Source organism: Eulemur rufifrons, chromosome 14, assembly GCF_041146395.1.
Source record: "Eulemur rufifrons isolate Redbay chromosome 14, OSU_ERuf_1, whole genome shotgun sequence".
NCBI classification, from domain to species: domain Eukaryota; kingdom Metazoa; phylum Chordata; class Mammalia; order Primates; family Lemuridae; genus Eulemur; species Eulemur rufifrons.
The window spans coordinates 34,359,180-34,374,256 of record NC_090996.1 but is presented as its reverse complement, the minus strand read 5'-3'; the positions used below and the strand labels follow the sequence as shown (position 1 = coordinate 34,374,256).

At 59.0% G+C, this 15,077-nt stretch overlaps 1 protein-coding gene across 1 annotated transcript; it reads left to right on the top strand.

Annotated features, from left to right (window-relative positions):
* Window positions 1-4,740: 4,740 nt before the first annotated feature.
* MMP25 (matrix metallopeptidase 25) lies at window positions 4,741-13,998 on the top strand. Its single transcript, XM_069485702.1, has 10 exons — window positions 4,741-4,854; window positions 5,226-5,358; window positions 7,117-7,252; window positions 7,344-7,636; window positions 12,229-12,405; window positions 12,506-12,590; window positions 12,751-12,833; window positions 13,111-13,263; window positions 13,335-13,592; window positions 13,727-13,998. The coding sequence occupies exons 1-10, from the start codon at window positions 4,741-4,743 to the stop codon at window positions 13,996-13,998; spliced, it is 1,704 nt and encodes a 567-aa protein (XP_069341803.1).
* Window positions 13,999-15,077: the final 1,079 nt, after the last annotated feature.

Below are 15,077 nucleotides of genomic sequence, written 5' to 3'. Positions count from 1 at the left end.
AAACTCTCCTTGGAGGGGTGGTTTCAGGCTGGGACTCCTAGGTTCTGGGGCTGGGACAAATTTTCCTGCTGGGAGAGAGTAAAGGGTGCTGATTCAGTGCAAAGGGAGCCAGACATTCATCTTACAGCCACCTCGCCCAGCACCTGTGGGAGCAGCCTGGTGGACTCTGTAGGGAGGGAGACATCCCAGCCTCTGCTGGGTGCTGCCACCTGACCCCTTGGACAATATAAGCTCAGTGTCCCCTCCAAATCCCAGAGCCACCCTGGCCCCCACTCACACCACACCCACAGGTGTGGCAGGGCTCATCTGGAGATGAAATGGTCAAGGCCCTGCTCCCAGGAGGTTCACAGTCCACCCAGGACATGGGAGGCGGTGTAGACCTATAAACCAGAAATGAACCAATAAAACAGTACAGCAAAGGAGCTTGGCACTTCTGGGAGCTGGCATCACATGCCCATGGCTTCAGTCCAGATTCCAGTTTGGCCACTTACCCTATGTGTGTGCCTGTGCTGTTTAGCTGATTAAACTCAGCCCTCAGCTTCCCCATCTATAAAATGGGGGTGACAGGGCCCTATCTTATAGGGGTGTGAGAATTAAATGAGAGTGAAGTGCCATACTTAGTCCTTGCTGGTGATGCTCCGGGTGACCACCAAAGGTGACTCATCTTCATGTTGCATTGTATTTCATCCTCACAGCAACCCTATGAGGTCACACCATTCGCAGATGAGGAAACCAGCTCAGAGGCAAAGTCGTTTTTCTGTGAGCACATGGCAGACCCTTCATCCTAGCTTGCCTGGCTCTCAGGCCCAGTCACTCTTTGGAGATTTGACTCTTGTCCCCAGTCTCCTCTGGACCCAGGAGTCCTGGCCTCCATTCTTTCTCTGGACCTAAGAGTCCTGGCCACCTAGCACTCGGAGCCCCCCAGCCCTTCCCTACATAGCCTCCCCAATGACCCCGGGAGGAAGCTGGATGGAGGATGGAGTGACCCCAGGGAAGTCCTGGGGAGGCCGGGACATGCCTGGATAAGAAAGGAGGGGTGCTCACTCTGCCCTCACCCGCTCTGCAGCCTGGCCCCCAAACAAGCCAGCTTCTTGGAGCCTCCAGGCTGTGCTCAGGATCCCCTCCCAGGATGCCCTCCCCACATATCCACCCACCTGGTGAGCCCCTAGGGCTGCAAGTCTCCGTGGGGGTTGGGGCGGGGTCTCCTCCCTGGGGAAGCCTTCCTGGATCTCCCTGGGCAGTCTATCTATGCCAGGCACCCAGAGGCCAGCAGACACCTACCGCCCTCCGTGCCCTCACAGAGGCCACCCTGTGGGAAGGGGTTCCAGACCAAGGCCCCTCCAGGCTTTTGTGATGTATATAAAGTCAGTGAATAATAAGTAGTCTTGCTTGAAGCATTTCAAAACTTTATATAAAATATTTCACACTGAACACACTGTTTTGCAACTTGCATTTTTTTTTGAAACAGAGTCTCATTCTGTCACTTGGGCTAGAGTGCCGTGTCGTCAGCCTAGCTCACAGCAACCTCAAACTTCTGGGCTCAAGCGATCCTCCTGCTTCAGCCTCTGAAGTACCTGGGACTACAGGTGCTTGAACCACCACACCTGGATAACTTTTACTATTTTTAGTAGAGATGGGGGTCTCACTCTTGCTCAGGCTGGTCTCAAACCTCTGACCTCAAGAAATCTTCCCCTGCCTCAGCCTCCCAGAGTGCTAGGATTACAGGCATGACCCACTGCGCCTGGCCTGCAACTTGCTTTTTTAATTTAACCTTATGTTTCCATGCTTTTTCCCAACTTAAAAATAAAATCAGCTTTACTGAGGTGGGTATTACTTTCCTGGGGCTGATGTAACAAAATACCACGCATTGGGCTTACACAACAGACATTTGGTGTCTCAGAGTTCTGAGGCCAGAAATATGAAATCAGGGTTGAATCCTGGAGGCTCTGAGGGAAAATCTGTTCTATCACCTCGCTTCCGGTGACGGTGGGTAACCCTTGGCATTCCTCACCTTGCAGCTGCATGGATTCAATCTCTGCCTTTGTTTTCGCACAACCTACCCCTCTGGGTCTTCTCCTCTGTTTGTGTGGCTTAAATGTCCCTCTACTTTCTCTTTTTATTTATTTTACATATATACTTTTTGAGACAGAGTCTCGCTCTGTTGCTAGAGTGCAGTGGCATCATCATAGCTCACAGCAAGCTTAAACTCCTGGGCTCAAGCGATCCTCCTGCCTCAGCCTCTCAAGTAGCTGGGGCTATAGGAGTGCACCACCAAGCCCGAATAATTTTTCTATTTTTTTTTAGAAACGGTTCTTGCTCTTGCTCAGGCTGGTCTTGAATTCCTGACCCACGAGCAATCTTCCCACCTCGGCCTTCCAGAGTGCTAGGATTACAGGTGTGCGAGCCACCACTGGCCAAATCTTCCTCTACTTTCTCTTATAAAGACACCAATTGTTGGGCCCAGCACTTTGGGAGGCCAAGGTGGGAGGGTCTCTTGAACCCAGAATTTGAGGTTACCATGAGCTATGATCAGGCCACTGTACATTAGCCTGGGCAACAGAGCTGAAACCCTGTCTCAAAAAAAAAAAAAAAATTATATCTGTGTGTGTGTCTGTGTGCGTGTGTGGTAACGTAACTACCACCACAATCCTGGTGAATCAGCCCAAAAAGTTTCCCATGCCCCTTTGCAGTCAATCTCTCCCCAACCCCTAACCCCTGGCAACCGCTGATCCACTTTCTTTCACTATAATTTTGTCTTTTCCAAAACACCTTATACATGGAATTGTACATACAGTAGTATGCAGTCTTTGTGCCTGGCTTCTTTGACCTAACATACTGCTTCTGAGATTCATCCATGTTGCAATGTGTCGGTGGAATCAATAGGTTTGAAAATTTTCAAACTAAAGAAAAGTTAGCCAGCTGTAGTGGCGCGCACCTGCAGTCCCAGCTACTTTCAGAGGCTGAGGCAGGAGGGTCGCTGGAGCCCAGGAGTGCAAGGCTGCAGTGAGCTGTGATCCAGTCACTGCACTCCAGCCTGGGTGAGAGAGTGAGACCTTGTCTCTGAAAAAAAAAAAAAAAAAAAAGTGATTATGTTATTAATAAAATGAGGCTGCTGGGGTGGGCTCCTCCGAGGAAGGGTATCCTCATAAGAAAAGGAAGAGACACCAGGGGTGTGTGCTCACAGAGGGACGACCACGTGAGGAGACAGCCAGAGGGTGACCTTCAGCAAGCCCAGGACAGAGGCCTCAAGGAAAACCAACCCTGCTGGCACCTTGGTCTTGGACTTCCAGCCCGCAGAACTGCAAGAAAACAAACCACAGTTTAAACGACCCGGTCTGGGTGTTTTGTGCAGGCAGCCTCGGCAGGCCCAGCTCGTTCATCGGCTCACTATTTATTTTGTCTAAAATCTAAGCGGGTCGCCCTCGCTGCTCGCCCCCCAGCGGCTCCCGGACTGAGCGGTGTAACTCACACGCACCGGCCCTCGCCAGGAAGGCCCCCTCCCGGGTTCCTCCGGATCCTTCTCCGCCGCCGGCCTCACAGCCAGGTGCTCCCGGTGCGGGAGGGGCGGCTCTGAAGGTCCCCAAGTCTCTACTTCCCGTTCCCCTCCCTCCCGCTCCTCGGTCCCCAGCTCCTGGCACCGGGCAGGCAGGCTCCAGCCTCTGCGTGGAACTTATCGGATTTAAATGTCCCTAGCACCCGGGGGGAGGGGGCGCGGCCCGGACCAGCCCCTGCGTCTGAGATCTAGAGGTGCCAAGAGCACAGGGTACAGGGACACACCCACGCGCAGCCCGAATGGGCTCCGGCATGAGTATCCGGACCTCGCGCAGCCGCGGCGGCGCGCACAGGGGGCTCCGGCCTGGACACGCGGGAGACTGGCCGGGACCCCGCGGAGGGGGGAGCTTACTTCCCAGCCTCCTGCTGCCCGGAAATCCCCGCGACCTCCGACAGCTCGCAGCAGGGGGTCCCCGGGAAGGCGGCGGGGAGGGGGGACGGGGCTGCAGGAGGGGGAGGGGCAGGCCCGGGCCGTCCCTCCCAGGGGCAGCACTGCTCTGAGAAAGCAGAAGCGAGTCCTGCTGCGGGGAGTCCCACCAGAGCCGCGATCTGGGAAGAGAAACTTGCGCACCGAGGCGTGGGAGGAGAGACTGGGGCGGCTGCCCGGGCTGCTCGCGGTCGCCCCCCACCCGGGCGTCCCGCGGGTCGCAGGCGCTTTGAAGCTCTGGGAGGAGGGTCCTAGGGTCCCGGCGAGCGGCGGGGGCCACCGCAGGGCCCGCCCCTTCTCGCTGGAGGTCAGAAGATTGGGCCATTTCCCCCGCCGCGCCCTCACCGCTTCCAGAGGTGCGCCCGCCCCGCCCCACCCGGCCCTCCGCTAGCGCCCGAGGAAGAGGGGCTGCCCGCGCAGCGTCCGGGCGGGGACAGGACCGGGCCCGGGACCTCGAGAGGCCGCCGCAGCGGAGCCGGAGTCCCGACCTCCGCCCCCTCTTCTCAGCCCTCCTGGGACCCAGCCTTACGCGACCCAGCGAGCGACCTCAGCCCGGCCCTCCGCTGACTCTGCCGCGTGCCTCCCGACACTCTATCGTATCTTCTGGGACCCCGGACCTCCGACACACCCTAGTCCTGCCCCCCTCCTACCCCGCGCCAGGTACCCCCGACCCTCTCTGGGCCGGGACCTCCTCCTGGTCCCCGGGCCGGCTGGGTCAGGTCCCTTTCGAGCCGCGCCGGCTGACCCGGCTGGAGCGCGCCATGCGGCTGCAGGTGCTGCGGCCCCGGCTCCCGCTCCTGGCGCTGCTGCTGCCGCTGCTGCCGCCACCCGCGCGCGCCCCGAAGCCCGCGGCGCAGGACGTGAGCCTGGGCGTGGTGAGCGCGGGGTCCGCGGGCTCCTGGGATCCGCAGGGAGGCTGGGAGAGGGAAGCTAGGGGCCAGGACCCCTGGCGCAGGAAGAGGCAGGGGGCCGGATTCAAAAGTCCAAAATGACTGAGGATGGAGTCTGGGGACCCCGAATCTTGGATCTGTCAGGAGGTTTCAGGCCTGGATTTGGAGATCTGGAAAGGAGCCAGGGCCAGACTCCTGGGTCCACACAAAGACTGGCAAACCCAGGGCTGGGAGGGCACCCTGGAAGGGGCTCTCTGGCATCAGGGCTGGGGGCCCTGGTCTCCAGGGTGGCGGTGGGCGGGGAGAGCCCCTCCTTTTTACCCTGCCTGCTTCACCTGTCCGCTCTGACGGCCTAGGACTGGCTGACCCGCTATGGCTACCTGCCGCCACCCCACCCAGCCCAGGCCCAGCTGCAGAGCCCTGCGAAGCTGAGGGATGCCATCAAGGTCATGCAGAGGTTTGCGGGGCTGCCAGAGACAGGCCTCATGGGTAGGTGGCCCCCCCCACTCCCCAGTCCTGCCTCTGCGCGGCTCCCACTTCGCGCAGTCTAACCCTCAGCGAGCTCCTGAGACCTGGGAGTCCAGGGGGTGCTGATGTCAGGATCCCACCCGGCAGGTTCTCAGGCATTCATCTTTCACAAACATCTTAGGAAGAATCGCTGACATGCCGGGCCACTCCAGGCTCCGCTGGTACAGTGGTGAACAAAGTAGATATGGTCCCTGCTGTCATGGAGCTAACGTTTACAGATTAAGAATATGTATATGCAGGATTATTTCAGATAGTGGTGAGTGTTTTGAAGAAAATAAAGTCCTAATGGTATTGAGGTGCTGTTCTCCTCAGGGAGGGCCCTCTGAAAGATGTCATATGAGCGGAGACCACAAAGAGGAGGAGCCAGCCATGGGAAGATGTGGGAGAAGAGCGTCCCAGGCAATCACAAAGGCCCTGTGGCACGCAAAAGTCTGTGAGCCTGGAGCGAAAGGAGGGCTGAAGAGCTCTGGCAAGAGCCTCATCTGGGGGCCAGAAAGCTGTTTGGGTTTGATACTAAGGAAAATCCAAAACCTTAGAAGTGTTCTAAGGAGGGAAGCAACTTGGTCTGATTTGCATGCAGTTTTGTTGTTGTTGTTTCAGACAGAGTCTTGCTCTGTCACCCTGAGTAGAGTGCGGTGGTGTCAGCCTAGCTCACAGCAGCCTGGAACTCCTGGGCTCAAGCTATCCTCCTACCTCAGCCTCCCGAGTAGCTGAGACTACAGGTGCCACCACACCCAGCTAATTTTTCTATTTTTAGTAGAGATGGGGTCTCACTCTTGTTCAGGCTGGTCTCGAACTCCTGACCTCAAAGGATCTTCCCGCCTCTGCCTTCCAGAGTGCTGGGATCACAGGTGTGAGCCACTGCCCAACCTCATTTGCAGTTGTAAGCTTCTTCTGGTTGCTGATGGAGGAGGAAGGGTAGGAGCTCTGAGACCAGGAAGGAGGCAGTTGTAGTCCAGGCGAGGGGTGTTGGTGGCCTGGAGTAGGGGTGGTAGATGTGGCCAGAAGCACTTGAATTTGGGGTGTATATTTTGGAAGTAGTTGAAAGATCCTGGATTGCTACAAAGGCAGGCAGGACATTTTTTGTGTCTTGTCCACCCTAGAACAGTGCCTGGCATCTCTATATCTCAGTTACTATTTGTCACCTCAACAAATGAGGTGTGGCTTGACCTTAATTTGAAGATGAAGAGGCTGGTGGGAATGGAGCTGACCTGGGGAAGGGGACTCCAGGTAGCTCTGACCCGAGAGGGGGTGGTTTGCCACAGGAGACAGAGACCCAGGTGGCCTGGAGACTTTGGACTCAGGATGCGATGAGGACTTGGGAGCACTAGTGTGGGTGTGAGCAGCTCAAAGGGGGTTCCAGCCTCAAAGAGAGGGGTCCTCCCTGCACCCCAGGGCTCCTTTCTCCAGAGGCCTCCCATGAGGGGCCAGGGAAACAGGACAGAAGATCCCAACCCGAGCTCCTGAGCAGCACCTGGAGGCAGCCCGTCCCCCCAGGGCCAGGCGGAGAGGGCAAGGCCACTGAGAAGGGAGCAGTGACCGCTTGGTGTGGGTTGGCTTCCAGAGCAGCCTGCCTGGGTTCAAATCCAGAGGGTGGGGCCTTCTTGGGCAAATTTCTTAAGCTTTCCAAGCCTCAGTTTCCCCATGTAGAAAGTTAGCTGGTGCCACGATTAAATCCGGCTGTCCTATTGCTGATACCCCCCCAACTGTCTCCTGCAGACCCAGGGACAATAGCCACCATGCATAAGCCCCGCTGCTCCCTGCCAGACGTGCTGGGGGTGGCGGGGCTGGTCAGGCGGCGGCGCCGGTACGCTCTGAGCGGCAGCGTGTGGAAGAAGCGCGCGCTGACCTGGAGGTAGGGCCGTGCCCACCCCCCTCGCGTCCCGGCCTGCCTGCGGGGCCCCGCTTTGACTGGCCACCCTCACTCACCCTTCCTCTCCCCCCAGGGTCCGTTCCTTCCCCCAGAGCTCCCCGCTGAGCCGGGAGACCGTGCGGGCCCTCATGAACTATGCCCTGGCCGCCTGGGGCGTCGAGTCGGGCCTCACGTTCCGCGAGGTGGATTCTCCCCGGGACCCGGAGCCCGACATCCTCATCGACTTCGCCCGGGCCTACCACCAGGACAGCTACCCCTTCGACGGGATCGGGGGCACCCTGGCCCATGCCTTCTTCCCGGGGGAGCACCCCATCTCCGGGGACACTCACTTCGATGATGAGGAGACCTGGACTTTTGGGTCAAAAGGTAAAATCTCCCCTTTGGAGAGATCCTTTCCTCAGGTCCGCCTGTCCTCAAGAATTAGGTTTAAATTACACGCACTGATGAGGCTGTAGCAGGTGGGGGTCTCCAGAGAAACAGAACCAATGGGGGTGTGTGCGTGTGCGTGCGTGTGTATGCGTGTGTGTATGTGTGTGCGTGTGTGTGTGTGTGTGTGTGTGTGTGTAAAGAGACTTCTTTTAAGGAATTGGCTCCTGGGGAGTGTGGGAGCTACCAGGCTGGAAGGGAGGCAGGATTTCTGTTACAGTCTTGAAGCCGAGTTCCTTCCTCTCCAGGAAATCTCAGTTTTTGCTCTTAAGGCCTTGAGCTGACTGATGTGGCCCCCATGTCGTGGTGGGTGATCTGCTTTACTCAAATCAACCGATCATAGGCATTGACCACATATAAAATACCCGCACACCAACAGCTAGAGTGGCGTTTGGCCAAACAATTGGGCCCCAGAGCCAGGCCCCAGAGCCAGGCCAAACTGCCACGTAAAATTACCCATCACAGAGGCTTATCAGCTGCCCAGCTCTAGGCTGGGGCTGAGGACTTACAGAGAAAAAAACAAGTCTCTGTTCAGCAGCTGAGTCAGAAGAGTGACCGGCAGTTACTACACACATGGTGACACAGCTACACAGAATCACAGCAGAGGAAGTCCTTGAGCCTGCGGGTGCTCAGGGGAGAAGTTGACCCAAAGCTCTGGGGCGAGGGGAGGCTTCCTGGAAGGGGTGATCCATTCACATCTCTGTACACTGCCCAGGACAGACAGACAAGGTTCTGCTCTCCTGGGCGCATGGGGTGGGGGATACAGTAGGGAAGTGAGGCTGGCAGAGTCTGAGGCAGTCAGGGGTAGGAGGACCCAATGAGGGAAGACACAGCCAGGGACCTCCGAGGCTGGAAGGGAAAATAGGGCATCAGGCTGGGTGTGATGGTTCAAGTCTGTAATCCTAGCATCCTGGGAGGCCAAGCCAGGAGGATCACTTGAGGCCAGGAGTTTGAGACCAGCCTGAGCAAGAGCAAGACCTCATTTTTACTAAAAATAGAAAAATTGCCTGAGCATGGTGGTGTGTACCTGTAATCCCAGCTACTCTGGAGGCTGAGGCAGGAGGATGGCTTGAGCCTTGGAGTTTTAGGCTGCAGTGAGCTCTGACACACCACTGCACTCTAGCCTGGGCAACAGAGCAAGACTCTGTCTCCAAAAAAAAAAAAAAAAACCATCAGTACGAAGATTGCAGAGAATGGAAGGTCCCATATCACAGAGGGTCTTGGAAAGCTTGTGGAAGAGTTTGCACCAGGGGGTTGTGAAGGCATTGGGAGCCATTGAAGGGTTTTGCATTCTAGAATATCACTGGCTGCAGTGGGGGTCGGGATAGAGGCGGGGAGGTGGGAGGTTCTTGTGGGGTTCAGGTAAGAGATGGTGCAGTAAGAGGTGGTTGATCCTGGAGGAGGGGGCAGTGGACAGATAGCAGGAAAGGTCAGTTAGGAAGGACAAAGATTAGGATCTGGCTGGGACTTTGGGACAAGAGAGATGAGGAGGGTGAGATGACATCCAGGTCCAACTCAGGCCCCAAGGACAGCCGACTGCTAATGGTGTGGGAGGTGTGGGAGGAGCAGGCTGGCAGCAGGCGGGTGAGTGCAGGTTTGGGCGGTGTTTGCACACAGGTTGGGGTAGGCAGTTGAGGACGCTGCTCTGGAACTTGGACTCCTCTGCCCTAGGTCAGGTTCCCCAGAAGTGGAGCTCCAGATGGAAATTCTTTTTTTTTTTTTTTTTTTTTTTTTGAGATAGAGTCTTGCTCTATTGCCCGGGCTAGAGTGCCGTGGCATCAGCCTATCTCACAGCAACCTCAGACTCCTGGTCTCAAGCAATCCTCCTGCCTCAGCCTCCCGAGTAGCTGAGACTACAGGCATGCGCCACCATGCCCAGCTAATTTTTCTCTATATATTTTTAGCTGTCCATATAATTTCTTTCTGTTTTTAGTAGAGACAGGGTCTCGCTCTTGCTCAGGCTGGTCTCGAACTCCTGAGCTCAAATGATCCACCCGCCTCGGCCTCCCAGAGTGCTAGGATTACAGGCGTGAGCCACCGCGCCCAGCCCAGATGGAAATTCTTGTGGGCTTCCAAGAAGAACTCAAGTCAGGGTGCCTCCAGTTGCAACGTACAAGTTACTTAACCTCATTGTACTCAGTTTCGTCATCTGAGGAAGGGAGATAAACAGTACCCGCTGGCAGTGTGGGTTTGTGGGTGAAATGAGCGATGCACCTGGAGCTGTGCTCTGGGCATTGCCAGCTGCCGTCAGAGCTGGGCCCAGGCAGATCTGAGAGTCAGCAAGCAGTCTGTGGGGGTTGGGAAGGTTCCTGGGAGGAAAGCCAGACTGTGAAGGTCAGGTTCAGAGCCATGGAGAGCATCATGGGGTAGCACTAAGGGGCAGGCAGCAGGGGAAGGGGAATCACTGGAGACAGAGACAGAACAGTGAAAGTGTTCAAGAATAAGAGTGAAGAAGGAAGTAGTCGGTAGTGACCAGAGCAGCAAACAAGGCCAGGGAGCTACGTGGCCTGTGTTTGCTCATCCAGGGGCAGTGTGACCTTCTTAGTGCCTGCAGGCTCAGTGGGCAGGGGAGGAATCCAGACCACAGTGGGGTTAGGCCTGAGAGGAGCAGAGGAAGTGGAGACTGAGTTTAGGACACTCACCTAACAACTTGGCTGGGAAGGGAGAGCAGTGTGGCGGGGCATGCAAGGAGTGTCCTAGGATGAGGGAGGCTGAGCATGGGGGACGCTGGAGGAGCCAATAGCAAGCAAGGGGTGGAGGATGGATGGGTGGACAGATGCATGCAGGGATCTGTGGATGGATGGGTGGGACAGTGTCCTTGTCCTGGAGGAGGGGATTGAGGCAGGGTCCTTGAGGAAGGGTAGGGGACAGGAGGTGAGCACAGGGGAGATGAAGCTATCTGCCTTGGGTGTACCGGAAGTGACACATTACATCAATGATCCGCATTGATGAAATAGGAAACACATTTGTCAGCATTTGTGACTTGAGAGCTGCGGGCTGGGGCTGGGTGAAGCTTCAGGGGCTGTGGGCCAAGCATGGAGACTAGGGGAGCACTAGAGCAAGTGGAGGAGGAGATGCCAGGGCCCCTGCAGACTGCCCTCCAGGAATCTCCTGGGGCTGGGCCTGCATGGTGGCTGGGGTTGTGCAATTTCCTCCAGTTGCATGGCGTGAGAAGGGTGCAGGAAGGGGTGCATGGCCCGGAAGCCCAGTGCAGCTAAAGAGAGGCAAGGCAGGGAAGGAAGGTGAGAGATGAAAGAGATAACCCTGATTTAGACACCAAACTTCCTCCAATTTCTCAGAAAAAGGGACTCAGAGCAACAGGAAAACTCACTGTTGACATGAAGATTCGTCAGGACATATGCAATTTGATGGAGACCATCTAAGTCACTGCTGAAAGGCAGGACGGCATAGCCAGGGTACTTGGCCACCTGCCTTGATCTCTCTGTGTGCGCCTCAGTTTCCTCCTCTGTAAAATGGGGGTAGGAAATAGAGGTTTGGTGAGAAGTAAATGAGGCCAAGTGTTTGCTGCTCTTCTTAGGACTTGCTCGAAAGTTCCATTCTTAGGCTCCCATCTAGTGGCCTGCAGGGGCTGAGGGTGATGTGCTTCTCAGTTCACCAGGTCATTTCCTATAAACCTGCTCTACCTGCTAACCCCTGCTAGAGATTTCCATCAGGCAGATGACATCTGGGGAAATCTGTGCCTCCTGGTGGGGTTGCCCCGCTGTGTGGCTGTCTCTGTCTCTTCCTGCCTCTCACAAGCTGGATCAGGGGCCCCAGCAGGGGTGGCAGGCGGCTGATCAATGAGGAGCTGGGGTTTGGCCAGGGCTAGAGCGTGAAGAGGCTCAATCCTGGCGCCTGGGCTGGGTCTCAAGGGAAGAGCCTGGGCGCCCCGGCCAGCGGGCTGTGGTCTGAGAGTGCCTGCTGGAGGGAGCACCATGGGCAGCAAGAGGAGCAAGGCTGCAGGGGGGGAGAGGCGAGGACCAGGGGAGGAGAGATGGGGGGGAAGGGATGTGGCTCCAGGAGGGATGGGAATGGAAGGGAAGGGGGAGGGGAGGAGCCACAGGATGGGGATGGGGGGAGGTCTTGGGAGCTGAGGCCTAGGAGACTGGCCTGGGTTCCCAGGAAGGAGGCAATGGAGGTGGGGGGAGGTCTCTGACGACAGACTGGAGCTGGGAGAGGGGATGCTGCAAGGGCTGCGGCTTCCTGGCAGAACTGCATGCGCTCCCTGGGTTCCTGCCCCCTCAAGTTTCTGTGCACAGAGTCTTCCCTTCCTGGGGGAGGGCTCCATGGGTGTAAGGTCCTGCCTTCCTCAGGCAGGCCAGTGTCCCGCCCTGCCGTGCTGAGTGGGTGAATGGATACAGGGCTGAAGAAATGGCTGGGGTGGGGTCTGGGAAGAGAAGGCCAGGGCCACCTCCAGAGGGTCTCCTGGCTGTTCCTGATGGCCAGGAGGCCCCACTCCTAGGGACTTCCTGGGCTGCCCCTTTCCTGGTGTGGGGGTGGTCTCAGCTCCAGCCCACTCTCCCCCACTTCAGATGGTGAGGGCACCGACCTGTTCGCTGTGGCTGTCCATGAGTTTGGCCATGCCCTGGGCCTGGGCCACTCCTCAGCACCCAACTCCATTATGAGGCCCTTCTACCAGGGCCCAGTGGGTGACCCTGACAAGTACCGCCTGTCCCAAGATGACCGCGAGGGCCTGCAGCAGCTCTACGGTATGGGGAGTGGGGGTCTGCCCCAAATCCGGGCGTGACTTGCCCTTGGCCTCTGCAGCAGGGCCAGGGCACCTACACCCGTCTGACTCTGTCCCCACAGGGAAGGGACCCCACACCCCATACGACAGGCCCACAAGGAAACCCCTGGCTCCTCCTCCCCAGCCCCCGGCCCTGCCCCCGGACAGGTGAGTCCCCACCAGCCACGGGAGCTTGGGTGGCCAGCTGCCTAGCCTGCGTCCTCTGGGGATGGGATGGTAGGAGTCCCTGCCTCATAGGACTGTCCTCAAGGGTAGTCAAGGAAATAAGAAGCCCCCACCCCTTTGCTCACCCGTCTTTCCTGCCCAGCCCCTCGGACCCGGTCCCTGATCGATGTGAGGGCAATTTTGACGCCATCGCCAACATCCGCGGGGAAACCTTCTTCTTCAAAGGTGAGCCGCTTCCCACTGCCCCTGACCCCACACGCTCGGCTTTCAGCCACTTAGGGCAACCCACCCCGGCTGTAGCCTTTCCCAGGAAGCGGGACTTTTACTGCTAAAAAAGGGAAAGCTTCCGATAAGCCACGACGAGTTGGTCACCCTAGACCCACTGCACCCTTCATTTCCAGAAGGCCCCCCCCCCCCGCTGTGGGAGGGGAAGACGCAGCCACACACGGGGTCGCGGGGGAGAAGAGCGACCGCGTCATGTCGGCCCCTTCTCCCTCGACAGGCCCCTGGTTCTGGCGCGTCCAGCCCTCGGGCCAGCTGGTGTCCCCGCGGCCTGCACGGCTGCACCGCTTCTGGGAGGGGCTGCCCCCCCAGGTGCGGGCCGTCCAGGCCGCCAACGCCCGGCACGGAGACGGCCGGATCCTGCTCTTCAGCGGTGAGTGGGGGCGGGAGGGCTGGCCGGGCTGGGCGCGGAGCCCCCCTGACCGCGGAGCCCCCTCCCTCCAGGCCCCCAGTTCTGGGTGTTCCGAGACCGGCAGCTGGAGGGCGGGGCGCGGCCGCTCACGGAGCTGGGGCTGCCCCCGGGAGAGGAGGTGGACGCCGTGTTCTCGTGGCCGCCGAACGGGAAGACCTACCTGATCCGGGGCCGGCAGTACTGGCGGTACGACGAGGCGGCTGCGCGCCCCGACCCGGGCTACCCGCGCGACCTGAGTCTCTGGGAAGGGGCGCCCTCAGCCCCGGACGATGTCACCGTCAGCAACACAGGTGCGGGGAGCGCGGGGAAGAGGCCGGAGGCCCTGGGACCTGCTGGCCCGGGGTGGGGGGGGGGGAGGGGAGGCAGCAGGCAGCGGCGGGCTTGGGCAGGCCTGGCCAAAACTGAAGTGTCTCCTGTCCCTCAGGTGACACCTACTTCTTCAAGGGCGTCCACTACTGGCGCTTTCCCAAAGGCAGAGTCAACACCGAACCGGACTCCCCCCAGCCCATGGGGCCCAAGTGGCTGGACTGCCCCGCCCCCAGCTCTGGCCCTCGGGCACCCCGTCCGCCCAAAGCGACCCCCAGGTCCGGACCTTGCGACTGTCAGTGCGAGATCAATCAGGCCGCCGGGCGGAGGACAGCGCCCCGCCTGCTGCTGCTCCTGCCCCTGCTGGCGGGGGGCGTCGCCTCCCGCTGAAGGGGACGTCCTGAGCCTTCTACTCGGAAAGGGGCCAGAGCCCCGGCCGCTGGAGCCCTCTCGCCTGTTCCCGGGGCCCCGGGCTCGAGCGCACGGCGCGGGGCGGACTGGCGGGGACGACTCCGCGGGGAGGACGTGGTCCCGGCGCCGCCTCCGGAGCCCGCCAGGGGGCGCCCGCCTTGCTCCCGGCCCGGTGGCCGCCAGGGGGCGCTACGGACACACTCTCCCGGGCCCAGGGACAGGGCGGGACGCGGGTGGGGGTGAGGATCGTGGGCTAGGGGCGGGCTGGGCCTTGGACATTTGCCGCTCACTGGGAGGAGGAATCCGGCCCCCGGCCAGCACTGCCCCCTCAGGACCCTCCTTTTCCCGGAATGGCCTTTCTCGCAGCGCTTTCCGCGCACTCTCCCCGCTCCCACCACGCCTGGTGACAGCGTTTGGCGTCCGCGTGGATCGTTAGAGGACAGGCCTGTCTGGGAGACGGAGCCCCAGCCCCTCTCCCACCTGCTGCTCCGAGTTTCCCGCGGCTTCTCACCCGGTCATGCTCCCGCAGCGTCCCACTACAGTCACTGCCACATTGGTGGGGACTCCGGACCCGGACCCAGCCCAGAGACCACCCCTGAGGACCCATGCCCCACGTCCGGGTGTCATCAGCGGGCACACGGACGACCCCCTCTCTCCAGGGTCCGTTGCCCTCGTTTCTGGTCATCCCCACTTCAGGCCACGCAGCCTGGATGCCACCCTGGACACAGAACTGCCTTCCACTCAATGGGACACCCTTTCCCTAACGAACCTCTCCCTGCCTGCACCCTGGAGTCTTGGCGGCTTCCCCTAAACAGCTTGGCTCCCATCAGCTAAATGCCGGTGGGAAGACAGTGGACCCAACCCTCTCTCAGGCCTGAACACTGCGGCCTTGGCACTCCTGGGTGGCTCTAGTTCTTGGGTGAGGGATGGGTGGAACCTGGGGCACCTCAGTCACCTCACACTCCCCACAGATTCAGAATCTACATCGTTGCCCCTGGAACCATGCTTCTAGAATATTCCACATCAGAATCAGTGGGAAACTTAAAAATGTAGATTCC

Coding starts and splice junctions, on each gene's coding strand:
- MMP25 (XM_069485702.1), top strand. CDS start 4,741: ATGCGGCTGCAGGTGCTGCGGCCCCGGCTCCCGCTCCTGGCGCTGCTG. Junction 4,855..5,225: donor AGGACGTGAGCCTGGGCGTG/GTGAGCGCGGGG, acceptor CTGACGGCCTAG/GACTGGCTGACCCGCTATGG. Junction 13,264..13,334: donor CCGGATCCTGCTCTTCAGCG/GTGAGTGGGGGC, acceptor CCCTCCCTCCAG/GCCCCCAGTTCTGGGTGTTC.